The following is a 25830-nucleotide window of genomic DNA, read 5'->3' as shown; positions in this document are numbered from 1 at the left end:
AAAGTTTACGATGTGTTTTACTCTTCATATGTATTATTTCAGCGAATATGTTAAAATGTTTGTTTGAATTGTCCTATCATCGTCGGCCTCTGCTTGCTCCGAGGCGTTTTAATAAATATTTACAATACTACATCCTAAATTCTTTGTTCGTCTGACGAGAGTTAAAGGAACCTAAATCAATTTTGACTAACAGTATCCACTGTTTTCAGCATCGTGGAAAATCGTCTCGATATTGGAATGGAAACGTACCGATTTCGTTGCATGTTACTTGACCTTTCGTTGCAGTTGCCGCTGTTCGTTGAGTCGCTGATTAATGCGACGCGATGAGGATAGCGTGCGCAGCATTGTCCAAATAGCCATCGTCCAGGTGAGTATAATGGTGCCATACAGAATGGGAGCATAGGCATTCGTATTGCCAACGGGTATTTCGGCTCTCAAAGGCGCCCTTAGCTGATAGTCGACATGTATTTGCTTCCAGTTGCAACGCTCTAGATTGTGGATGGTTGTCGGCTCCCTATCCGAGACGATGTTTTCGTCAAATCTGCTATTGTGCGCATTCAGGCAGTAGAGCTTATCGGGTCGGGCAACCAATTCATTGTCAACCAGCTCATTATCAGCGATCGGACAGTTAAGATAGAGTTCTGGCGTAGCTATAGCTACCACGCTGGTGGATCTGTAAGGTGTTTGCCGTAAATATATATACAATCCCAGTCAATAACACTCTACCTCTTATCGCTGGGAGCATGATAGCGAAAATGTATTGGAAGTGTGACAACTTCCATTAGCTTCGGCACTCCTCGTAGCAATACAGAGAACGGCTGGGCCCTCTCGGTGGCCTCTTCAATGTTCACAAACTTCGGGTAGACGGCACTTAGCTAGAAAGTCAATGGGATAAGCCGCTGGTTGAGTCATGCACTCGAACTTACTCTTTTCAGGCGTTGCAAATCGTCTAGCTCGTCGGTGCTTATGTAAACGCCGGCCGGCAGCGGTTGCAGCAGCATATAGTCACAATCCTTGCCCGCCAGCGGATAATCGAACTGCACTTTGTACGTTAGTGTTCTGTAGCATGCAGCATAGAATACAATTCATATTGTTCATTAGACAGAATTGATTTCTTGTACGGACCTGTGCATGCCGGCCTTTTCCATTTCCACGTGCACCACAGGCTGTTGCAGAATATAGCTGCGTGCTGCACTTGCCAGTAGGGTAAGCACGCATATTGCACTCTTCCAATTACGCTTTGAAATCATTTTTAGCTAATGAAACACAAAATTAGCAGGCACAATTGTAAATAAAAACATTCTGCCTGGAGTTGTCACTGTCTGCGATTTTATTTGGTGCTGCCATATCGGCTGCATTCCACACCTTGGTCTAAGCGCGAAATTCAAAAACTAATGTCTAATTAATGATTATTTTAAATTCTGTTCTTTGTACAAGGCGGATCCTTGTCGCGCCAATTTATCAGCCATTTCGTTGCCTTTAATGCCTTTGTGGGCTTCCACATAGTTCTAGAGGAAGAAAATTAATGATAACACTAAGATACGTTGAAGCGAAATACTTACCCATTTTACTTTGATGTCCTTGTTCTGGAGTAGTTCGTCCAGCTCCTTAAAATCTACTACATTCTTTACCGGCTGATTGTTTGCCAACATCCAGCCCCTCCTCTTCCAACCTTGCACCCACAAGGTTATGGAGTTGATCAGGAACTGCGAGTCCGTGTAAATGCAAAGCTTCCCAATGCCCAAATCCAGAGCCGTCTTGATGGCATGAATAGCTGCCTGTATCTCTCCCACGTTATTTGTGACGCGTCCGCTCACTGGCTGGGCTGCATTTCTACATGGACATTTAACAATTCAACAGCTTTCCGAAATTGGCATGCGCTTACTTACAGTGGGTGATTGTCGCCAAAGTAGACTCCATAGCCGGCACTTGCTCCTTTGCGACCATTTCCTATACAAGAGCCATCTGTGTATACAATTACATAGCCCTCGGCATCGACTTCAAACTCAAATTCGCCGACGTGCTTGATGCCAGCAGCTTCTGCAACCCGGGAAACATGCCGTTTTATTTTCTTTTGTCGATCTTCGCTGGTGTCCAATTTTCGTTTTTGTGTCGTTCCATAGATCTGTACAGGGAGAGTTTAATAGAATATGGGACATCATTTCAAACAAAGCCTTCTGTTTACCAGACTACCACTGCTGGTTGGTTTCGGATCTCCCTCCACTTCATTCATGGCTGCATTCTGGAAGTAAAACAAAAAACATAAACCCCCAATCGCAGGCCAACGATTGCTCTTACTTACCAGCTCGTCCTCCACCAGGTCGTGATCTTCGTCTGGCCATGCTTCTGTGTATTGTGGCTCCTGTTTCTTGGTAGTGCCCCAGCTTGATGGCGGAGGCTGCTTTTGTCCCAGCGGAACTGCTACTTCATGGGGCGCGTAGCTACTTTTAATGTTTATGAATTGCTCCGCTTCCTGGCGTGTGTTGAATTTCTTGTAGACGGCATTCTTGAAGCCCTTCACCTGCTGCTCACATTGAGCCCATGTTTCGTAGATTCCCGCCTTTCGCCCACTCGCAACAGCATAATACGCCATTGTCCGCTGGATTCGCAAATAAGTTAAAGAACGGAGTAAATGCATGCTAATTTGGGGGGATATCGATGTTAATTGTATAAACATCGATTGCTTTTTCCAGGCCTTGCCAGATCAGCCAGCACAACGTAAACAAACAGGTAGAGTTGCCAGCTGCGTTCAAGCATTGCAGTGTGCAGATCATAGTGGATTGAAAATAAGTTTTCTTTATTGGAAACAATGTATCAACCTAGGCCTGCAGCACCGCAGCAAGTGCCACTTCTACCAGCGCCAACTACGGATCCGCCGCCACCTGGTGTGAAAGATCTCAGCTCATCCTCGTACAACTACAGCCAAAATGCTACGCCCCCGGTGAACGAGTATGCTCAGGGGGGCTCCACACCCTACTATAGACATCCAGACGCCTCTTTCAACGCTTCTGCAGCGCCAACTTACGATGAGTATCACCAAGGAGCGTACGGGTATGAGGGTTATCAGTACCAAGCGCCACAATATGGCCAATACGACCAGAGCGCGCATTCCTATGACGTGTACAAATACCAGGATCGTTACTCGTACACGCCAAACTTTCGACCGAATAACCCAAGACCTCATTCGTACAATGTGAATCCAGGGTACAGCAACCACTCTGTGGGATACAACTACTCCAAGCGATATGATCCACGGCATGCGTACTATCCGCAGAGAGAACCCCGACCGTCGCAGCATACCTATTACCCTCCAAGAGGTGGTTCCGGCGAGGAGTATGCCAGCCGCAGCTATCGAGAAAGATGTGAGCCAGGTGATGGAAAAGCGACGCAATCTAAGTCCAAACCCAAAGTGGAAACGGAGCGAGATCGTCTGTTGCGCCAATGGTGCTCCAACTATTGCGAGAAGCCAGAGGATTACATTGAGAAAATGAATGCCCTCAACGAGTCGGCAGGGAACGTCGAGTCTTGGGTAAGATCATCGCCTGCGGAGCCATATTACGAGCGTACCAATAACGAAAACGAAGTGAGAAGCAAGAAGCGTTTGCAGAATCTGTGCGATCTCTTTGAGGACGAGCTACTTAAGAGGGCGGATCGAGTGCGTAAGACGTTGCCGGCGTATGCGCCGCCTCCGAGGAAGGCGCGACGTCGAGTCTGCAAGCATAAACACAAGTCGGAGGCCTGTTCCTCGTCGTCCGATGACGACTCGGACGAAGACGGTTTCAAGGTCGAGCAGGACTGCTGCATGGAGGAATTGTCGCGCAAGGTGCAGCATCCGCAGCGTGTTCATGCCGATCTCTGGCACAATGATGCAGGCGAGATGAACGATGGTCCGCTGTGTCGCTGCTCCGCAAAGTCGCGCCGCAGCGGCATTCGGCATGGCATCTATCCCGGAGAGACCGGCTACAAGCTGTGCGACAAATCCACAAACAATGCCAAGAGTCTGTTCCATTATCGCATAACCATTTCGCCACCCACAAACTTTCTGACCAAGACGCCAACTATTATCAAGCACGATGAGCACGAGTTTCTCTTCGAGGGATTCTCGCTGCTTTCCCATGTACGCCTCACCGATCTGCCCGTCTGCAAGGTGATTCGCTTCAACATTGAGTACACCATTGAGTACGACGAGGAGAAGATGCCCGACAACTTCACCATTCTCGAGCTGGACCTCTTCTGTAAGAATGCATGGAACATAATCTTAAAATCATTAATGACTTATGACTAACCCTTTTGCATCGCAGTCAAATACCTATTCCACGAGCTGCTGGAGCTGGTTGACTTTAACCTGGAGCCCAATGCTGGATCTGATGGTGTTGAATCCTGCCCAGCGTTTCATTTCCTCCCTCGGTTCGTGCGGGACCTGCCCGACAATGGCAAAGAGGTGCTGGCTATGTGTGAGGTACTAAAGTATCTGCTGGACAACTCGGCCGAGCTAGTGGAGCGGCAGCAGTTGCTGCACTTGAACCAGATCAGCCAGAGCGAGTGGCAGAACTATGTGGACTTTATAAAGGGCATGCTGGTGACAAAGCCGGGCCACAAGCCGTGCTCTTTGCGTGTGGACCAGTTGGACAGAAACAACTCAGACCTTCCCGAGTGCGTGCACCAGGAATCGGGTATCTCGCATCCGGCCATTGTCCACTTTGGCATACGTCCGCCCCAGTTGAGTTATGCAGGCAATCCGGAGTACCAGAAGGCTTGGCGTGACTACGTCAAGTTCCGGCATTTAATGGCGAACATGTCGAAGCCCTCGTTCAAGGACAAGCGCAAGCTGGAGGACAAGGAGCAGAGGCTGCAGGAGATGCGCACACAGGGACGGATGAAGCGCAACATCACGGTGGCCATCAGCTCGGAGGGCTTCTATCGCACTGGCATCATGTGCGACATTGTACAGCATGCCATGCTGATACCAGTGTTGACCTGCCACTTACGCTTCCACAAGTCACTGGACCTGCTCGAGGAGAGTATTGGCTATCAATTCAAGAATCGTTATCTTCTGCAGCTGGCGCTGACGCATCCCTCGTACAAGGAGAACTACGGCACCAATCCGGACCATGCTCGCAACTCGCTCACCAACTGTGGCATCCGGCAGCCGGAGTACGGGGACCGCAAGATCCACTACATGAACACAAGGAAGAGGGGCATCAACACCCTGGTCAGCATTATGTCACGCTTTGGCAAGGATCAGGAGACACTTTCAAATATCACCCACAACGAACGCCTGGAGTTCCTGGGCGATGCTGTCGTGGAATTCCTCAGTTCGATTCATTTGTTCTTTATGTTCCCAGAGCTGGAGGAGGGCGGCCTGGCCACCTACCGAGCAGCCATTGTCCAGAATCAACACTTGGCTCTGCTGGCGAAGAAGCTGCAGCTCGAGGAGTTTATGCTGTATGCCCATGGATCCGATTTGTGCCACGAACTGGAGCTACGTCACGCCATGGCCAATTGCTTTGAGGCCCTGATGGGAGCCCTCTTGCTGGATGGCGGCATCAAGGTAGCTGACGAAGTCTTCACGGAGGCACTCTTCAGGAAGGAAGGCAAACTTTTGAACATTTGGAAAAACCTTCCGGAGCATCCGCTGCAGGAACAAGAACCTTTGGGCGATCGCCGTTGCATTGACTCTTACCGCGTCCTGAAGGATCTTACTAAATTCGAGGACTCGATTGGGCTGAAGTTCAAGCACATCCGACTGTTGGCCCGCGCCTTCACCGACCGCTCTATCGGCTTCACCCATCTCACGTTGGGCTCCAATCAGCGCTTAGAGTTCCTGGGCGACACTGTCCTTCAGTTGATCAGCTCGGAATATCTGTACCGTCACTTCCCGGAGCATCACGAGGGACATTTGTCGCTTCTACGCTCTTCGCTGGTCAATAATCGCACGCAGGCCGTGGTGTGCGATGACCTGGGCATGACCAAATATGCCGTCTACGCTAATCCCAAAGCTGACCTTAAGACCAAGGACCGCGCTGATCTGCTGGAGGCATTTCTGGGCTCGCTATATGTTGACAAGGGTCTACTGTTCTGCGAGCAGTTTTGTCATGTGTGCCTGTTTCCGCGCCTTCAGTTGTTTATCATGAATCAGGACTGGAACGATCCCAAGTCCAAGCTGCAGCAATGTTGCCTTACACTGCGCACCATGGATGGCGGGGAGCCGGACATACCCTACTACAAGGTGGTAGAGGCCAGCGGTCCGACCAACACGCGTGTCTACAAGGTGGCTGTCTACTTCCGATCAAAGCGCTTGGCCACCTCCAGTGGCGCCTCCATTCAGCAGGCCGAGATGAACGCAGCAAAGCAGGCCTTGGATAACTCGCGGGACCTCTTCCCACAGTTGGATCACCAGAAGCGGGTGATTGCCAAGAGCATTAAGAAGCAGACGGGCAGCGAGGTGGACAACGATGCCGACAAGCAACCGGACGAGGACAAAGCCAAGAAACCAAAATACACAGCACTCTTGCAGGATGAATCTCACTTGCCCAAGCAGTATCGCATGCATGAAAACATCTCCAGCGACGAGTTGCCGGAGGATGATGAACTTGAAAATGGCTCTGCCAAGAGTCCGACTGGTGAGTACGCCCAAACTTTCCGCTTGGTGCAACAATTGGTAATTGCCCATTTTCAGCAGCCCATCGCTTGACACGGAGTGGAGTCGACAGCGACAGCAGCAGTGACAGCGATAGCGACACCTCCAAAATAACTCCCAAGCGTCGTCGTCGCATGCGAAAGAGCTCGTCAGCGTCATCCCTGTCCTCGCCATCGTCCTCATCGCCATTGTCTTAGAAGTCGACTGAATGTGTACTTAAGTTCTTTCAATGTCGCTTGCATTTCCAAAATGTACTTTAACTTAAATGTAGCTCTGCCAAAATAAAGTGCAACGAAACAAAGTTGAATTTTGGTAAATATTTTAGCCAATTCAAACAAAACATGAATGCTCTTCAAATTACGAGCGCAACAATGTGAAATGATTTCTCATTTCTTGGAAGTCTCACGTCCAGTGCTATTTGAAGAGGGACAAACGTCGCCCCAGACCGGAGCGACCAGCAGCGCCAAGGGCGTTGGTCACATGACTCATTTCGGGCAGGCCGGTGATGTCCCCGCGTGCAGCCAGTGATGGAGGGGAGCTAAGCAGTCGTGTGGCCACGCGTTGTATATCAGCGGCGGACACTTTCTCTGTAAAAAATATTTAATTTATGATGATATTCTAGCTTTTGCAGTGTACTCTACTTACCGATCTCCTTAATAAAATGCTCTGGACGCTTACGATGCCCCGTCACAAGCACCTGACGCCCGACGTCTTCGAAAACTACAGGCCGCGATTCCAAATTCATCAGTAGCATCGATTGCAGCTGTATTTTCGAGCGCATCAACTCCTCGCGGCCAGGTTCCGCTGCCATGCTTAACATTTCGCGGATTATCACCTCGACCATGTCGTTCAAGTGCTGCGGCGGCGCACTGCCGTGTATGCAGAACAAGCCGGTGTCGGTGTAGGCATGATTGTAAGCCGTGGCACTGTACATCCAATGATAGCGATTCAGGACTTTTGTGTAGAGGCGCGAGTACATGCCCTTGCCAGGTCCGCCTGCAGAGAAGGAGCCCCCGCCGCCCATCATGATGTTGAGTACGCATAAAGCCACAAAGTCCGGATCCTGGTGAGAGCATCCCTCGAAGCCAAGGACGACATGAGCCAACTCTGGCAGACCAGCCGCCGCATAAATGGGAATTTCACAATGCTCCTAGAAATCGTATAGATTTAATTTAATTTACAATAATACTTGTGAAATTAAATTATTGCACAGCTCACCTTTACAATACCGCCAGTGTACTGGGCGATAGATGAGTCTACTTGTTTAGGTCCTTCGTTGCTCTGCGGTTCGCTCTCCCAGATGGCTTTCTCTTCTACAAAGTACTTCTTTACGTGCTCCACCAACTCATCGTGATCCACCTGCAACAGTCCACAAGCGTTAGGTATAGAAGAACAACCATTGAGAAAATCAACTTACACCAACGCCTGCTATCACCATGCGGCTGGGAGAGTGATGATGCTTCAGGTAGTTCATCAGCACAGCACGATCTATGCTTTCAAGAGTCTCTGGCGGGCAGAGCTTTGGCAGGCCTAGAGTGTTGTCCCTATAGGCAGCCGCGTGTATCATGTCCATCAGTATCGGTTCCTGCTCGGGGCGCATTCCCAGCGTCTCCAGCTCAAAGTTGACGGCACGCGCTGCTTGATTCACCTCCTGCTCGCTTAACGTGGGCCGCAGGGTAACATCCGCCAAGAGGCGCGTGACCGAGTCAATGGCCCTACTGTCAATGCTGGCAGCATAGATGAGGGTATCACGCGAGCTCTGACAATCGCAGATGCCACCGTTCTTCTCCAGCTCTTTCAGTATGGCATCTCTGTTCGGAAAGTTAACTGTGGACTTTGGAATAGAACGACAATTAGGGATTATCCGACATATTTCCAACCAGACTTACATTGAAGGCTAGCTTTTCGAGAAAATGCGATACACCGCCGGGATAGGCCACCTCATAGCGTGGGCCCGAGTCTATAACCAGGCCAACAGTACAGAATTGTCCGTAGCGAGGCTCCGAGGCAACGCGCAGACCATTGGGAAGGGTCGTCACCTTTGTGATGGCACTCTCCGCCATTGGCGCCGCGTACACAGCTTCCGGCATGTCGGGCAGTGGTTCTGTGAGTGGCGGAAGATGCGTAACAATTTCCTTCGACGGCGTGTTAACCTTGCTGTGGCCATCGTTTGCTCGCACTCCGCCAGTGATTTTCCCAATGCCTGTGCCACTGCCTATTTCATCGTTCCCAACTTGCGTTACCTTGGTGGCAAAACGACGTGGAAATCTGCGGAACAATTGTGAAATGATTATGATTACATTCGCCGGGTCTTATAGGCACACCCCCCAATCCCCCACCACAAAACCACACGATTCTTACGTGCGCCAGGAGTGCTTGAGCGTTTTCAGCATGCCGATGCCTCGCGCGTTCATGTTGCTGCAGGTTTGGTGTTATAACCGATATATACAAATTTGTTTGACTTATAATTGAATTTTATTCAAAAACATATTCTATTCTCTCAAAACCCAAAAATTTTATTTTTATTTTTTTTATTTTCTATGATGGGCTGTCGATATTTTTTTTTGAAAAGGTATGCTCGGTGTTGTTGTCGATGTTTGTTGATGAGTGTTGCTATCGATGATTGTTGGTGACGGCATGCAGGGTGTTGCATTGGAAATGTTCTTACGATTTAAAAAATATTATGATTAGTTAAAAAGTGTGATCGTTTGTAAGAGTTTAAAAAATTATAATTATAAAAATAAAAAAAATCACAGTCGATGTTTTCGTAGCCCGAGTTATACATTTTCATTTTAAAAATTTACCGTATATACGTAATTCATATTCCTCTAATTTTATATTCTGATTAGATTTACCAGTTGGTTGGGACTCTCAGCCCTTAAGCGACAATTTTATTTGATTCATCATTCCGTTCTCCACAAGACTGGAAAATTTTCACAATTTTTTGTACTGTGGTTAAATTTAAAACCAAAAGGCCAACACACAAAAATAACATTGAAAAATAGTATTTGAAAATTTGTTGCTTGTCAACTGGTAGGTTTGATATTGTATGTTCATTTGTATACCCTATTTCCATAAATTAATATTAATATTCAATTTTCAAAGCTGATTCTTTAAAGATCCTTTGATCTTTATCTTAGACCAACATGCCTGTTGCCATCTGGATACGTTCTCAATATATATAGTCTGCTAAATTTAGTTGAGAAGATCTCCAACACAGATTGACTTGTTTTTGCATTGATTGGAGCCTGAGATTTCTAACATTTCTTTAATTACAGGATATCCTTCCCACAAGGAGTAATAAATGTTGCCCTATTCCGTGCACATGTTGGGGAACAATGCTGATAACTTATCGAATCATGCTGCTGGTCCATACGATTTTTGTTGCCAACGGTAAAATACGTAAGTGTTATGGAATTCAACGTCCCATCCCCGATAAAGAGAAATTCCTCAAGGGACATTTGAAAAACATGCGTATGGGAGTTTCCGTACCCTATATTCTTGAATATACCTTACAAAATTGAATTAGAGGTTAATAGATACGATTAGAACTCAAAACATAAATAGAGATATGTCTGGAACGCCGATAAGATTTCTTTGCAGAAAATATATGCTGTATGGTGTATGGTTTGTGGTTAATTGCTTTACGCGGTTTGTTCTGAAAACATCGTAAGCATCGATGTCCACAAATATCGATGTATTCAACGTAGGGGGATGGGATAAAGACTCAGATAAGTCCCCTTCATGTGCTAGAGTTGCTCATGTGAATAGCGCTGCCAACCCCCTCCGATGTCTTGAGCGTTTTTCCGTTATGTTTTAGTGAAATTTAAGCATTTATTTTCCTTTATTTGTATTCTCTTATTAAGCTAATCGAAATTGAATCGCCGCTTTCCATCGAAACGATAACCATAGGCTGCTGCATTTTTCGTGTCCACCAGCGCAGGATTGCGATGTTTAAAGAAGCTGCCGTGACCATGAGCGGGGCGAGAGGCGCCATTCGGGACTCCTTCAACTTCACGCGGATAGAAAGCCTCGAACATGCCCTCAGGAGGAAGGCAGCACTCTGCTATCTTAGTATCATTTGGATCATAAGGTTTGGCATTCATCATTGGCATTCGAGCCAACAAAAAAACGGCCAATATTTTGAATAATTTCGTAATAACACTCATTATTTATCAATTACACACGCACGCGAGCTGTTTGTTGACTTTTACTTTTCGGCTACAAGACAAGGCAGAACTGAACCCGTTTAAGCCTGACCGTTGCAAGCTGTGGACCGAGTATTAATGTTGGCCAAAACGAATGGCATGCCTGACATGACGTTGTTTCTATGTTTCTGGTTGTTGCTCTTGTTGCTGGAGACAGCTGTTAAACGCTGTCTTTGATTTAACAGAGTTGGCAGGGCTGCTAGCATAAGCTTTCCCGTCTTTCCCGTTTGAATCCCACAGAAGTGCCCGCCCACGATAAAGACCGGTCACAGACACACAGTTTTTAAGAACAATTTGTTAAAAGAAAATAATTTTAATAAAATGTCTGGTTTCGTCGTGCTAACAAATACGAACCGTTGGCTGGTTCGTCAGGAGTCTAAAATATGCAAATGTGTGAAATATTAGGAAGACGAGCAAAACGAATATACATTTCCAGGAAATGGCAAAGTGCATCCGCGAGAATTAACACACATGCATGTGTATGCAAGAAAAATAAGGAAGACTGACAATGGATTCTATGCACGTTCAAATATATAGAAATCATTTCGCATATTCCTGGAGTAACATTAGTAACTAAAGTTTAGTTCCTTGTGGTTCCTAGTGGTTTTAAACTTAAAGAAACTTTTCGAAATTTTGCACACATTTGTACGTAGACACGGAATTTCTGAATTTAATCTGATAATTTCTATTCCCACCTATTCCCCTGCCACCACCGCCTGTGAGAAAGGAACCATCGACGTCTCAAGCGTTGAATTCTGAAACTCCTTGGAGTCTGGAGAAATCATAATATTAGTACCAACCCGTGGATATGAGGAAGTCTATGGGGGGGAGGTAAAGGGTCTCCTCTTCGATGACCAGACCATACGCAAAGGCTTCATTCGTAGGGTTTAATCCATTCTGCTTGCAAGTATTAACAGGACTAACGTTAGTTATACATTTCCAGGTAAAATTGCTTTTTACTTGCCACGAGCCATTAAAAATGTTTGTGCAGGAGAATCCCCCCGTGCTCTTTGTGGCCTTAATATTTTTTCCTTAATATAATAGTCTTGATCCCTATGGCCGGCATAGAAAGCTTCCGACGCGATCATCCCACAAACATTGTTTGCCTTGGCGCCTGAGTCGGGCACAGTCCTGGTCACATATGCGATGTGCTTCACTGCCTGTGGCATCAGCACTATGTTCACGCCGAGCCTCAACGAAAACATAGCCGTGGCGTGTTTAATGGCGTTAATTTCCTGCCGTTTCCTCATCTACGATACACAACAGATCATCGGTGGCGATCACGAGTGCCAGTTCAATCCGGAGAATACGTATGTATTTGCCGCACTCACATTGCACGTAGTATTCTTACATATCCTGAGTTGCATTGTGAGGTTGAAATAGTGGACTGAACTCACTTTTAATCCCACCACAGTCTCCTTTCGCAAAGCAGGATTAAGAAACTTATTGATATTTTATACAAGATGACAAAAGTTACCATTCGATGGTTAGTCAATGTGAAAAGCAGTGCCATTAAATGTTTCAAACATGCCAAAAAGCTGAATCCAAAAATGAAATAATATTGTGGCATTATTGATTATTTAATATTTTATAAACTTAATTTTTTTTGGCTCATCTTGTTCTACGATAGTTACAATAAGTTTATTAATATTATTATAATATATATATTGTATATCTGTGTGTACGTGTACGTGTATAGGTGTGGCTATTGGTATGGGTGTAACTATAAAATACAATCACAAAATGTATGCCATTTGATAAACTTATGTATTTACAGGGGTATTTACGCGGTAGAAAATAACTTACGATCCTCGAATCGAAAAACGAGTATGCGAGTTAAACTAGTATGATTAGTAAGTAACTAGGGCTTGACTAAAGGGTTGGTTCTATCGATGAGCTGCACGTATTAGTTTGCTGCTTTGATCTGGTCCTGATCTTGGTCTTCGTCATCTCATCATCATCATTATCTCAAGCGTAGGAGCTGCAGGATGATCCCAACATCGTAAAGTTGAGAGTAGCATGCGTGCTAGCTAAACTAGATTAAAGACTTTTATTCGGTTTAAGGTTTGTTTGCAAATTTGCCATCAAGCTTGCTTTGATCTACCGGCTCCTGAGTGTGTCTGTCCGTGTGTGTGTGTGTGTGTCTGTCTGTGTGCGGATGCTCGTATAAAATGTGATATCAAATGCTGATCAGCCAGCGCTCAGTCCTCCGTGAACGGATGATCGGATGTCTCGCTGCTGTTGCGTCGTCGACTTTCGAGTATTCGAGTTGACTGCTCCAGGGTCTCCTTGTAGAATACGTTCTTGGCATCGTCGCTGGGCAGCGAGTACTTTGAGTTGTCCCAGTGCCAGGTTAGACCCAGGACAATATTGAAGGCGGATGCATCGTAGCCATGGCAGCCGGAGTACCGATACAGCGGCTTCTTGTTGAACTTGCAGCCATTCGATTGGGCACCTGCGGACAGATACGTGATACAGAACAAACAAATTAGATAAACGATAAACTGGAAAAAGCGGTGCTTATCAACTAACAAATTATCATCTACTACACTGCCAATTAGCATAAAGTTAATCAGTTTTGCTACGGTCGAGCGATAAAATGGACACGGCAATAATAGCGGAAAAATCAACCATCCAGGAAACGGCTATCCAATGCGAGCTGCTCCTTCCACATGGACATCACCGGAAGACCTACGCATTCGACATTGCAGATATTCGCCTGAGACGTCGCTTAGTGCAACGCATCTATGGATTGCTAGTCGTAGGTCACAAACTCAGCCAAGTTCGATTTATCCAATCCATTTATTTTTCCCGTTGCAGCTTCAGGTTGCCTGCACGATGCCCTGGCTAAGGATAATGCTGGAATACCCACCGCCCTATCCCGCAGCGATTGTTTTGTTTTTCTATCTGATGACCATGTTCCTGTACACGTGCTTTTACGTGTGGCGCGATTGGCGGCGACGGGCGCCCTACAACTATCTCGTTCTGCTCCTCGGCACGGCGCTCAGCTCGCTGAACCGCAGCTTCTATCTGATATACGTGGCCAAGGCGCATTGGGTGAGTGCTACCTAAGGTGTGGCAGGGCAGCGATATAGTGGTGTCCTTTCAGCTCTACGCCTACCCCATCATACTGATGGCGGAGCTCTTGGCGCTGATGCTGTACTCGGCACAGGAACGTTACCGATTCACCCAGGCTCGAGGCATTTTCATAATACTCCTCGTCTTTGGCATGTTCACCCTGATGGCCTATAGGCTGGACCTCCTATTTCAGATAGTCTACAGCATGGCCTGCACAATCGAGGCCTGGTATGTGCTCTACGACACCCACTTCATGCTCTGCGGCCGCCATGGCTACAATATTGGCGATGCGGAGTATGTCTATGCCGCCGGCAGCATTCACATCGATCTCCCCAAGTGCGTGTGGAGGCTGCTGAAGATGCTGATCCTAAACAAGTTCGTCGAGACTTTCCACTTGCTACGGGAATGCTTCAAAGCTGAGGTCTGCTAAGCTGGCCCGGAATATTTGTGGATTTTAAATTAACTTTCTGGATTCAAAGCTTCGGAATAAAGTATTTCTGTAATTGAACCAGGGGCATAACATCAAGTGTTGCTAAATTCCTTGAGGATTTGCAGAAGTAGTTCATGGAGTAGGAACAAGATTCTCATTCATTATTAAGAAACTACTAACTGAGGGCACGGAAGCAGTTCAAGGCTTCAACAAGAACAAAAATATCAATCGATTGCCTATCAGTAAATCTTTTGTAGCAAAGCCAATTTGTTGGCGCATTACGAAGTACTTGAAATTCGAGTCTCAGGTATCCAAAGAAAATAATCCTTCCACAAGTGAGGTATAAAGAGACAGATCCCCACTCTATCAACTTTTGAGGCGCGCTTACCACTTTTGGGATAATAGAAGAGCGACCACGTCTAGTACTTCAGAGGCTCAATCACATCCTTAGTCCAAATATGCTTCGATTGGGTAGAACAAATCAAACGGACGGCAAGCTCCGATAACCCAAAGTCCAAAGATAATTAATTCAACAAGACATTAGTTTCGATAATGAAAAACCTAAACAGAACCTGAATTTCGAGATCGATATGAGTCTGGCCAGAAGAAGAGAAAGAAGAAAACGTCTCTCCGACGCTCAGCCAATGGGTAGAGGCAGATCGTTTCTACCTCGTTTGAATCCAACGAAAAAGAGTTGATGAGCCAAAAAAATATCATTGGATAGCTTCCTCACCAATTCAGACTGCGCAAAGTCATAGATGCTCGCGAGCATGAAGTAACTAACAGGAGGTCTCGCCGGTGGCAGAGTTAATCGTTGCTTTTCCTAATTTTCAGTGCTCGTTTGCTTGTCGACGCAGAATGTTGGTTGCAGAAAAAATTTGTTTGCAAGTCTTTACCGTATGTGCGCCAAAAAATGATTTGGTGCAGTTTATGCGGCAAGGTCTCGAAAGATGTAAAATTGGTTCATGTCCGGTATGTTTTTAGAAGAGAAAATTGTGGGAGCAAAGTCAAAATCAGCATACTCCATTCTCGTTGCCCTCACACTTACAGCACTTTCCCATAATTTTTGACGACGAGACCCCTTATATAGTTGCTTCATGCCCGCGAGTGGGCCCGTCGTCGCCCGTTTTATTTCAATATAAAGGGCTTCATCTTGAAGCCAAAACAATACTAGAGAAATAATCTACGAAAAAAGGTTGGCACCCGAATAGTTGTCGAAGCCAAATGTACGAAGATTACAGAGCTTCCGATGTGTTATCAGACTCTGCTCGAAGCCGAGCAGCAGCTGGAGGAGAGATTTTGCTGTGATTGAAGATGCTTCGCTGGAGATGTTGTGGAGTTGCGATCAGCCGTTGGGTGGGGCAGCCAGCTCGAGCTTCAGCTTCCAATCGGATTGACAAACTTAATGCTGAGTACTCTGATCTGCTGGGGGGATTCTCCTTGGGGAATTTGTTTACTCTAGTATAACATTATGCATGTGCCCACAGAATGTTAAAGGGATGTCCAAACGACTGAATTACACACAGAAGTATTTTGTTTGGAAATGAAATGCATGTCATCGTTTGGCCATAAATCCCAAATCAGGTGGAAGTAATCATACAAATTTACCCCCGATATGAGGGCCATCAAGCAAATGCCGTGCAAATGGCGGTCATTAGTCCTCCAGGAGGGGGTGGATGGCATTGTAGTTGGTGCGGGGTATGTGATATTAAGGTAATTTTGATTGATTCCCCCCATTCGGATGGGGGTGTGGGAGAAAGGGAAGTCTGTCCTAATGACAGTCTTCCATTTCGATGGCTGTCTACTCCACTCACCAATTGGATCGATGCACTCCTGGGTGAGGCAGCACTTGAGCCACGGCAGCAGGATCTTGTCGGTGACAAAGAGATTGTCCACGAAGAAGACCACATCGAGATCGACCATCCGCAAGAAGATGAAATCCTCGGCATCCGACTCGAAGAAGTCAAACATCTTGGGATGGGTGAGCGAGGAGACCGCCGTGGGCGTGTTCCAGCCGAGGACGCCGGCCACCATGCCGCGACTTTGCAGCTCCTGCAGCTCGTGGTAGCCGCCACGCATCCGCATGTAGTTCTCCACGAACAGTACCGACCGGGCCCGCAGCAGGGCGTCCTTTATCACAATGGGCCGATACGCGTGCGTCCGCTGGTCGGCGACGAACGAGGGAAACTCGGACAGGTCGTAGGTGATGACAGCGCAACGACTGATGTTGCAGTAGGCGCTGAGGGACTTCAATTGGTCCTCCGACACGCCGAGGTCGTAGATGAGCAGATGCTCGCCGGGCAGCTTGACGGCAATGTTCTGGGCCAGCAGTATGGCCGAGGGCGCCTGGCCCTCCTGCACGTACGTGACAATGGTGAAGTTGCTCTTGGTGCCATTGTACGGCGTGGTGATTCGCTTGTGCTGCCCCATCTCCTTCTCCCTCTCCGCAGCGTTGGCGTCCGCTTCCTGTGCATGCTGGCGACGCAGATCACTGAGCTCCAGTTCGGCCTTGGTGGCCGGTCCAGGGTCTGTCTGTGGCAGCTGCTGATGCAGCTCCTTTTGCTGCTGTTGCTCCTGCTGCTGCTGTATCGAGCCATCCTTGGCGGCAGTAAAGCCGAGCAGCACCAGATACTTGGCATCTATTTCGAGCTTCTTACGCTCCAGCCCCACACGCAGATTCTCCTGTAAAGCAGAGCAAACGAGATTATGTAAATGAGATTGCTACTCGCAAATTAGATTTCAATCAAGGACACAGCGCTGACCCAGATAGAGTCCGTATAGGACTCCTTTCCGACTATCCCACGGTGCAAGGCAGCCCCAGTGCAGTGCAATCAATGCCAGTGTCAGAAACAGAAGCAGAAACAGTGGCAAAGGGAAAGGCAGAGGCAGAATTCGCTTCGTCATGGGAGCAATATAAAAGGATACATTCCGGCCACTGGCGGAAACTACTGAGGCAAATCTTTTATTGAGCTTCCTCTGAGGAGGTAGTCCGCCTCAACCCTCAACCCACCATCCACAACCCACGACCCACAACACTCCCCAAACAAATAACTCAAACTCGGCCGCGTGCGCCGCACAATGGAAAAATTTCGTGTTGATGTCAAATTCTTGTCTATTATGGCCACGGGATAGGTAAGCGTGCCACATGCCCTTAAAAGCGGTTCTCTTCTCGCTGCTCTGGTGGCAGGTGTTTGGTTTGGGGGCACAATAAAAAACCAGCCACCATCCCCGATAGTCGTACAAAAAGATACCCAAAATAAACTGCAAAAATCCACAAGAATGCGTATCTGACTGTAATTGCAAATTGGATTTTAGTAAAATTTTAATGGAGATTCAGACTGTTACATCAAGCAACTGGAATGTGATATACCTACCCTCTTCAACATACATACATATACTCCCATTACAGGGTATAATTAACCCACTCCCCACCATAAGCCAACTCTGACTGACAAAGGCCCCAGGCTGGTCGTCGCCAAGCACAAATCGCATGACACCCTGTCGCCTCTGTCGCCAATGGCAGGCCGTGTGTCAAGGACCTTTATTGAACAGAGCCAGAGCCAGATCCTACGCCTTTTATTTTCGAAGCACCTGCCCTCTGGCCCAGCCATAATGATGGATAAAAGCCGAATAGAAAATGATCGTAAGCCCTGGCTATTCCTTGGGGTTTGTCCACACATGTCCGCCCTGCCACCCCCTCCCCCCCCCAAACCCTTGCATAACTACTTTATTGATTTTATAGGGAACTGGCTAGGAACGACCGCCCCCAGTCCGTTGTTATGGGATGTTCCCTGGTGGTTTCCATTTGGATTTTTCATTTCATTTGCCGCTGTTTTCCATTTGGTTTCCATTGTGGGCGCAGCAGGAGCAAGCGGGAGGAGTAGGTAGTCCTCGGGAAATTGGCAAAATAATTTGGATTTCCCAAAGCGATTGGCAACCAAGTGAACATTGGAAACACATTCAGTGAGACAATCGAGAATATTATTTGCTAGCCGCACCCGGGAGAGTAATTTAGCGAACTGCAGCCACAATGGAGGATCTACCCGAGGAGGAACGTCAAATCATTGAGGATGCTTACGCTATAATGGACAGAGAGCAGGATGGTTCGGTGACCTCCAAGGAATTGGCAATCATAATGCGTGCCCTGGGCCGCCAACCCACCGACAACCAGCTGCAGGCAATGATCAATGAGGTGGATTCGGATGGCAACGGCTCCATCGAGATGGCAGAGTTCTGCAGCATGATTCTTCGCAAGATGCACGACACCAATCACGAGGACGAGCTGCGTGACGCTTTCCGGGTATTCGACAAGGAGAACAATGGCTACATCACATCAGCGGAGCTAAAGGTGGTGCTAACAGCCCTGGGCCTAAAGTTGCCCGACGACGAGATCGAGGAGATGATACGGGAGTACGACATTGATCAGGATGGCCATCTGGACTTTGAGGAGTTCGTCAACATGATGACCACCCGTTAGCCTCGCCTTTATGTGAGTGTTTATGTCTGTATATCCTCTTGTCATACCATCCGCTTGTGCTTTGCAGGGCAAGGCTCTATCGTTGACATTTCTGTCACAAAGTTTAGTTTTAAGTTTCAAGGGGGTTTCACATTTAGACTTTAATTACACTTCGATAACTAAGACACAAAACATATTTCATAATACATTTTGGAAAACGCAACACACCCATACAACCATCCATCATGACTTCAAGCTTGACACAAGATCAAATCGAAGAGATTCGAGAGGCCTTTCAGGTGTTTGATCGCGACAACAAAGGATGCATCACCTGCAAGGAGCTGGGCACTGTGATGCGTTCGTTGGGCCAGAACCAAACCGAAGCGGAGCTCTACGACATGATTGACGAGATTGATCTGGATGGGGATGGCACCATTGACTTCTCTGAGTTTCTGCACGCAATATCGCAGCGGATGGCGAGTCTTGGCAGCGATGAGTCCCTGCTGCAGGCCTTCAAGACCTTCGATCGTGACGGCAGTGGCTATATATCCACCCTCGAACTGAAGACCACAATGACGATGCTGGGCGAGAAGGTGACGGACGAGGATGTGCGCGAAATTATGGACGAAATCGATCAGGATCGTGATGGCAAGATCAGCTATGCCGAGTATCTCGCTGCCATGCGGGGCTAAGCACAACCCAAAATACTCTACAAAATTCCCAGCAACAAATACAATCACACGATGAAACTGTGAACCCCATTTCGAGGAACTCTTTTCTTTTGTTGTGGGGCTGGGGTTCACTATAAATGTCTATGGCATTCTTGCTGGTCAGCGCCTGGGAGTCGGCCATGTAAGCCCAATCATTCGATATGCCACGCGCGCCTGGAGAACCTTCCTTTGGGGGCGCGTGACTCTGAAATGGTTGCATGTGCCTAATGGCCCTTTTGGGGGAGTGCCTCTGCTGGAGGAGGACTGGCCCTCTTTTGGGGACAAGCACAGTAGCAGTCAAGAACGAGCCCCGTTCTGATTGCGAGGCAATTTAAATATTTGACCAAGCACCTCATGCCCCGCTGTTTACCCCTTTGTCTGGCCCACTTCTGTTATGGGGGATTAATGTAGGAGCATAGTTCAATACCCAAATGTGGTATGTGTCACCAAGCTACAGCAAATTACCACATACATATGTGTATTCCACAAGGTCAGCGGTCAGGCACTTTGGACTTTCATATTTGGATAAATTCCGCGCATTAAGAACTCTTTTTAGATGCTCAGAGTACTCCCCTTAGCATTTATTCTTGGCTCGAATCGAATGTTGTGTAGAAAAGAGCAAGCATTGAATCAATGTTCATGTCTATAAACCGATCATTGTCTATATTCACTCAATAAAACACGAGAGCTGAAAACGAGTAAATCAAAATACATATTCTTTTGGGAAATTCCTAAAATTTAATTTTAAAGCAAAAACACAAAAGAAACAATAAGAAATCATGGATGCTAATCTAACACCCGAACAAATTAAGGAGATTCGGGAAGCTTTCTCCGTTTACGACAGAGAAAACACTGGATCAATCACCTGCCGCGAGCTTGGTGTCGTTCTGCGCTCCCTGGGACAGACGCCCACGGAGGCCGAGCTGTACGACATGATCGAGGAGATCGATGCAGATAGCAGCGGTTCGATTGAGTTTATGGAGTTTCTCCAGATGATGGCCAAGAAGTATCAGGTGCTGAACTTGGACGAGTCTGTGATGGCCGCCTTCCGCGTATTCGATAGCGATGAGGATGGATATGTAACAGCGCAGGAGATGCGCAGCGTTATAGACAGTCTGGGGCAGAAGATGAGCGATCAGGAGTTCGATGATATGTTCCGCGTGGCCGATAGGAACAATGATGGGCAACTGAGCTTCGCGGAGTTCCTCCATGCATACAGATCCTAATCCCTGACTGAATTACATATTTTTTTCACTTTACAACTGACTTTTGCTTATCGATACATCCTTGAAAGTGGAGACCTTTCCAGGCGTTAGCTTAGCGTTTCCATTGCTGGGACATTGCTCATTTGCTTCTCACTCAATTATTAAAGACTATCGAGTGAATTCGCGACAGAACTGTCAACTGGCTCTGTGCTGCGCTCTGCCTATCCCTTCCTCTCTGGGAAAACTATTTTATTCTGCCACCAGAAGTTCAAGTAAATTAGTCGAATTACAGCAACAACTCTGCAATTTATTCATGTTAATCAAATGTCACGGAGGTCAGACGGTCTCCATCATTCCGGTCAGGCCATAAGACCTTTCTCCATGTGCAATTTAAATAGATTATCTGCCAGGCACCAACCCGTTTAATTGTGCCTCAGCACAGCCATGGACTGACATTAATCTGACGATGGCTGTCACAGTACTCGATAAGTCTTCCAGCGATTCCAACTGGTAATTGGATATGTCGAAATTTAAGTAACACTTTCAAGTAACTCAATAGCTTCAGAAATAGCTGGGAATATCAATATTTCATGCAGCACCAAAAATACAATGCCATCACCCAGGGCTCTGCTGTTATTAAAAATCCATTCCCTCCACCTGCTTCAGGGGGAATGCATATCCCCTGCCCGATTGGTAGCAAAAGTTTCAGTACTTTGTTGAGTCTTTCGGTAGCTTTACCATTGAGTGCCATTAAATGCGGTCAAGCTCTTGGCAAAAGGTTCAAGATAGCAAAGTCTAATCATTCATGTTGTATCAGTCAACACTCGAATAAGGAGTAATCGATCAAGAGCATCGCTAGAAAACTAAAACTGATTCAGTTGTGGTGTAAAGTGTTCAGTATATCCCGCTGCTAATAGACTTAAATAAGCGATTATACATGCATATGGGCGGTGGTACAGCTGGGCGTATTCCCACACAACGAGCACTTAAGAATATGAAAATGAATGAATTAAGGTATTAAGTTAAGGTACAATTTATAACTCTCATGGCTGTAGAGCGCTCAGCAATATAAACATGGGAATGCCTGCTGAGAAACAGGAGATTTGGATACACTTTTCAACCTCTAAAACGTTGATTTCAAATATCATCTTAGCAACTTTTATTCGTAGTACCTTTTTTCTAGGAGTGCAATTCGTTTGTTTTGTGCACTCTGAACATATCCGAGAGGATGTGTCAAGCACTCAAGTCGAGGAAGAGCTTGACACGGAATTGATAGAAGCCGTCGGCATGCGTCGCATGTGTTATGTACATACATCTATGTATATATGTATGTACTTGCTTGCATTGCATTATAATGAAAATTGAATTGAACGCATAACTGTAACTAGCGTTATAAAGTCTCTGTCTGTCTGTCTGTCTGTACTTGGGGAGGCAAAACCCGTTTAGTGGGTTGATTGCTGCCACCCGTGGAATACAATCGGAATATGAGTCGCTTTTATTGTTACAGTTGATTGTGGCTGCGGGAACGGGTTTACTGCCACCGCAAACCAATCCAAATTACAAATCACTCGTCTATCATTTGTTCAAACTGCAGTTTACAGGAAATTCGCATTCATTTTCCATATCAGGCAACAGCTCCATAGATAGTTGGATGATCCACATCATGTTGGGGCTCCCCTGAGCGAGAGAGCGCGAAATTTTTGCTATCTTTGTTTGCACTGATACGAAATACCCCAAATTCGTACAAAATCTTCTTGGTTTCCGGGCCTGGGCCAGAGATAACAGAAAATGTTGTAAACTTTGTGCCGGAGAGTCTTTTTTCTTTGTATTTTTATGACCCAATTAAATATTATTTTTTATGCGCGAACGTGTCGAGTAAAGCGTCGAAACACAGCCGCCCCCAAGGTGCCTTTAAATACCATAATTCAGTCCGTGCAATCCGCTGTGTAATGATGTGGAGAACTGCCAGATATCGTATCGCAGGATGACTTACTCGTCCCTCAAATCCACTTCCACTGGTAGCCCCCAGAGTGTCTAGCCTGGTTGTGGCCGTGGCCGGAATCCAATTAATGTAAACACACAAAGTTGAGTAAACATCGAACCGGAGGTGGCATCAGGTTCGGCCTGAAGTTCTGCCCCAAAATGAGTTCCATATAGGCAAACAGAATAGGCCTAGGCAGAGCGCACACTGAAGATAACTTCCAGCGGTGGCTGACCTCACACAATGACCAACTCGGTCCACTTTGTGGGATGTTCTACTCGAACATCGTACTACCACAACATTATGATGATGATGATGACTTTCGGCGTGTTTGCTCACTTGGCAGACAGCCTGGCAGCCTGGCGTGTCTTGGAGTGTCTCTGTGAGTGCCGCCCACCCAATAGGACGTGCCTCAATTTGGCTAAAAGCATAAACTGAGCGGAAAATAAGCTTAGATGTAGCATGTGTGTGAGCACAGTTCAAGGGCATGTCTGTTGCCAAAAAGTTGGCAAATATCTAACGAGTCCCTGACTCCCTGCCAAAAGTGATGATTGCCAGCCAGCCAGCCAATCTCCCTCCCTCCCAGAAATATCTTTAATATTGCTCTATCAACATTAAAACATCTCTCCATTCCCAGTCTATTTAAAGTTGAAGTGCGTTTCGTGTTCCATCTGATATGATTAGCAGGTGTGAATCATCCAAAAGGTCGGCGGCCGGGGGCAATAAATCAATTTTAGATTTCTCATGTGACACTTTCGGTCGTTGCCAAAGCAGTACATTTATGAGCAATATTTTCCTCTCGTTTCAGTTTGGGGAAAAACTAAAGCTTCACTTATTAAGACAAATTATTCACGCAAAGTGCAATCGCGAACCCACAAGGGGACTGGGGCTTGCTCCTTTGCTTATCTACGACAGCTTCAACAGCAAAGCCGTCAGATATAGATATATAATTGTTATTTAATACCCTTATCTGGGCCATTGGTGGCGAGTGGGGCTGGCTCTTCGCTGCTAGTTTGGTGCCGTGCTTCAATTGGTATCTGTTCACAAAACAAAGAGTCCGTCCCAAAGCCACCTCGATGGGCCCCCAAGAAATGGATGGGTGGGTTATGGCCTGACTCACCTGAAACTCTTTCAACTGCTGGTGCGTCTGGACAACGATGTTTTTGAATGAATCGTTCGGCTCGCCAGCTGGTCCAACCGCGATGAACACGATCGTTGCGAATATTACCCCGATTAGTATCAGGATCAAGTGTTTCGTGCGCATGGCCGCTAGAATTGACTTGGATTTCGAGTTGTAGCCAATTTTGCGGGCAAAGATGCGCTTTAAAGTGAGTGAGGCCTCCAGTATGATGGTTTTCCTTGTAGCCGCTGTAGTATTTAGTAATCCTGTTCAATCTATCCCTCCGGGTGTTTTGCCTATTTGGTTTTCTTCATTTTTATCGTACCTGCTGATTATTCCCTTGTGTTGGGTGTTGTCTGTAGTGTCTGTGGTTTATTTGCGCGCCTGTTAATAAAAAACGAAAGCAAAGAATTCAAATTAAACAAATTTCCAAGCAGATTGGTTCCGCAAACATCTTTAGCCTATCTTTTAGATTGCAGCTGCAATAAATTGAACACAGAATGCGAGTAAATTAAATTTTTTTTTTGTGTTTTTAATGAAAAAAAAAATCAATTTATATTTTGGAAATTTTTTGGGTCGACTATGGGAATGCCCACTAATTGGAATCATTTGTGTACACTAATCAGAAAAAGGGAAACAAAGCAGAACTGAACTCCCTACAACATCATTTGGAGGCTGCGATAAGAATATGTATTTACGCATGTCTGTACATATTTACATACACTCAGATGAGATGCGAGGAATCGGTTCGATTCGGTTGTTGATGTTGGTCAGGAATTTCTTGTATCGAAATGGCACACAAGCGAAAACAATGAAATGCCACACTGATGTAGTGATCTGATCTCTATTGGACTGCATCTGTTAACGCCCTCCTCAATGGCATTCATATATCTGCACGTATGATGCGTGGCGGCCGCCCTCGTGGGCGTTTGTGGCACTGAGCCAAAGACAAAGCAAAATGTGCACAAGGTGAGGGCAATGGCTCAATGAGCAGTGCAGCAGATGATTGGGGCGATGACAATGATGGGCATTGACTGGTGCTCAACTTACAACTCGAGTGGCGCTCAACAAGGGGCTCCGGCTATTTTAAGTTTCTGCTTGATGTGCCGCTGTCGTTGTCTGTCGCGTTTTTGTTGCTGCTGTTTGTCAAGGAGGTTTAGCACTGTTTGCGACTGGTAGCACATTTTGCCGGCGCAGCTTCCATTAAATGAGCAGACACTCTGATAAGCGCATCCCACGCATACGCACACATAAACGCACAGACTTGTTGTTGCTCCGATTGTCTTTACATAATTTGTATTGTGTGTTAACTTTCGTTAGGCGTTCGAAACTATGAAGGTATGAAATATTCGGAGCACGTCGAATGCAATGAATAACAAAACACTCGAATGCGATTCAATCAGACGCGACCGACGCGATGCGATGCGATTGGGCTGCAGCTCTGTTGTTGTAGTTGTTGTTATCAACTGTTATACATATTCATATGAATATGCACCCACATCCACAGGGCGTGTGTGTGCGCATCTGTGGTAGCACTGCGGTCAGTGCTGGGAAATCAATCAACACGCTGAAGGTAAGACTACTACACAGCGCGTCGTTTCACTGGACATTCTATTTTCCGGCTCGGTCGTTTGTGAAGTTAATTTATTTATTTTTCCTCGATTGCACCCAGCTGTGACCGCGAAGTTATCGATACAATATACCGTCAGGGCCTCGTAAATATACCAATATATAATATTGCATCTTCAAAATATACTGTAAATATGCCGATTTTGATGTTCTATTTAATATTTCTAGCTCGCGAAGATTTTTAGCACTGAAACAATAATTTAATCCGTTTGGAGGATCTATTTGACGTATTTTAAATAATAATTTTTATTGAATTGTATACCTTATGACCTGAAATTTTCAAAGTAATTACTACACTTTTTTACATATCTGCGAGCAACAAAAGATATTACATTTTTGAATATGGAGGAAAGTTCTTTTATTTTTACCATGT

General features: G+C 46.3%; 8 protein-coding genes across 10 annotated transcripts; 3 read left to right on the top strand and 5 right to left on the bottom strand.

The window, feature by feature from the left end:
- Nucleotide 1: 1 nt before the first annotated feature.
- Nucleotides 2–1321, bottom strand: LOC117584593 (phosphatidylinositol-glycan biosynthesis class X protein). Its single transcript, XM_034273573.1, has 4 exons — nucleotides 1126–1321; nucleotides 927–1059; nucleotides 727–875; nucleotides 2–673 (listed from the first exon to the last, which is right to left on the bottom strand). Exons 1-4 carry the CDS (start codon nucleotides 1248–1250, stop codon nucleotides 265–267), a joined length of 816 nt encoding a protein of 271 aa, XP_034129464.1. The 5' UTR covers nucleotides 1251–1321; the 3' UTR covers nucleotides 2–264.
- Nucleotides 1308–2658, bottom strand: LOC117584583 (ribonuclease H1). Its single transcript, XM_034273562.1, has 5 exons — nucleotides 2303–2658; nucleotides 2186–2242; nucleotides 1890–2125; nucleotides 1563–1833; nucleotides 1308–1508 (listed from the first exon to the last, which is right to left on the bottom strand). Exons 1-5 carry the CDS (start codon nucleotides 2636–2638, stop codon nucleotides 1410–1412), a joined length of 999 nt encoding a protein of 332 aa, XP_034129453.1. The 5' UTR covers nucleotides 2639–2658; the 3' UTR covers nucleotides 1308–1409.
- Nucleotides 2659–2740: 82 nt separating this feature from the next.
- On the top strand, nucleotides 2741–6940 carry LOC117591802 (ribonuclease 3). 2 transcript variants are annotated; one of them, XM_034285124.1, is made up of 3 exons: nucleotides 2741–4235; nucleotides 4302–6623; nucleotides 6683–6940. In XM_034285124.1, the coding sequence occupies exons 1-3, from the start codon at nucleotides 2810–2812 to the stop codon at nucleotides 6835–6837; spliced, it is 3903 nt and encodes a 1300-aa protein (XP_034141015.1). In that variant the 5' UTR covers nucleotides 2741–2809; the 3' UTR covers nucleotides 6838–6940. The 2 variants fall into 2 exon arrangements, with proteins under 2 accessions (XP_034141015.1, XP_034141006.1); XM_034285115.1 differs by having other exon boundaries at nucleotides 6680–6940.
- On the bottom strand, nucleotides 6940–9168 carry LOC117591812 (mitochondrial-processing peptidase subunit alpha). Its single transcript, XM_034285141.1, has 6 exons — nucleotides 9002–9168; nucleotides 8530–8908; nucleotides 8058–8474; nucleotides 7859–7999; nucleotides 7286–7790; nucleotides 6940–7227 (listed from the first exon to the last, which is right to left on the bottom strand). The coding sequence occupies exons 1-6, from the start codon at nucleotides 9052–9054 to the stop codon at nucleotides 7055–7057; spliced, it is 1668 nt and encodes a 555-aa protein (XP_034141032.1). The 5' UTR covers nucleotides 9055–9168; the 3' UTR covers nucleotides 6940–7054.
- Nucleotides 9169–10482: 1314 nt separating this feature from the next.
- Nucleotides 10483–10932, bottom strand: LOC117585947. Its single transcript, XM_034275726.1, has one exon. It carries the CDS (start codon nucleotides 10807–10809, stop codon nucleotides 10507–10509), a length of 303 nt encoding a protein of 100 aa, XP_034131617.1. The 5' UTR covers nucleotides 10810–10932; the 3' UTR covers nucleotides 10483–10506.
- Nucleotides 10933–12441: 1509 nt separating this feature from the next.
- On the bottom strand, nucleotides 12442–25494 carry LOC117584354. Of its 2 annotated transcripts, XR_004573846.1 has the most exons (5): nucleotides 24879–25494; nucleotides 23829–24212; nucleotides 16171–17038; nucleotides 12953–13303; nucleotides 12442–12895 (listed from the first exon to the last, which is right to left on the bottom strand). XR_004573846.1 is itself a non-coding variant. In XM_034273195.1 (4 exons), the coding sequence occupies exons 2-4, from the start codon at nucleotides 23970–23972 to the stop codon at nucleotides 13050–13052; spliced, it is 1266 nt and encodes a 421-aa protein (XP_034129086.1). In that variant the 5' UTR covers nucleotides 23973–24212; nucleotides 24879–25494; the 3' UTR covers nucleotides 12443–13049. The 2 variants fall into 2 exon arrangements, 1 of the variants encoding a protein (XP_034129086.1); XM_034273195.1 differs by having other exon boundaries at nucleotides 12443–13303.
- On the top strand, nucleotides 13203–14371 carry LOC117584368. The gene is made up of 3 exons (XM_034273208.1): nucleotides 13203–13609; nucleotides 13669–13905; nucleotides 13958–14371. The coding sequence occupies exons 1-3, from the start codon at nucleotides 13448–13450 to the stop codon at nucleotides 14354–14356; spliced, it is 798 nt and encodes a 265-aa protein (XP_034129099.1). The 5' UTR covers nucleotides 13203–13447; the 3' UTR covers nucleotides 14357–14371.
- LOC117584375 (neo-calmodulin) lies at nucleotides 18351–19034 on the top strand. Its single transcript, XM_034273221.1, has 2 exons — nucleotides 18351–18845; nucleotides 18901–19034. The coding sequence occupies exon 1, from the start codon at nucleotides 18387–18389 to the stop codon at nucleotides 18831–18833; it is 447 nt and encodes a 148-aa protein (XP_034129112.1). The 5' UTR covers nucleotides 18351–18386; the 3' UTR covers nucleotides 18834–18845; nucleotides 18901–19034.
- Nucleotides 25495–25830: the final 336 nt, after the last annotated feature.

Source organism: Drosophila guanche, unplaced genomic scaffold, assembly GCF_900245975.1.
Source record: "Drosophila guanche unplaced genomic scaffold, DGUA_6, whole genome shotgun sequence".
Taxonomy (NCBI): Eukaryota; Metazoa; Arthropoda; class Insecta; order Diptera; family Drosophilidae; genus Drosophila; species Drosophila guanche.
This window is presented reverse-complemented; position numbering and strand designations above follow the sequence as displayed.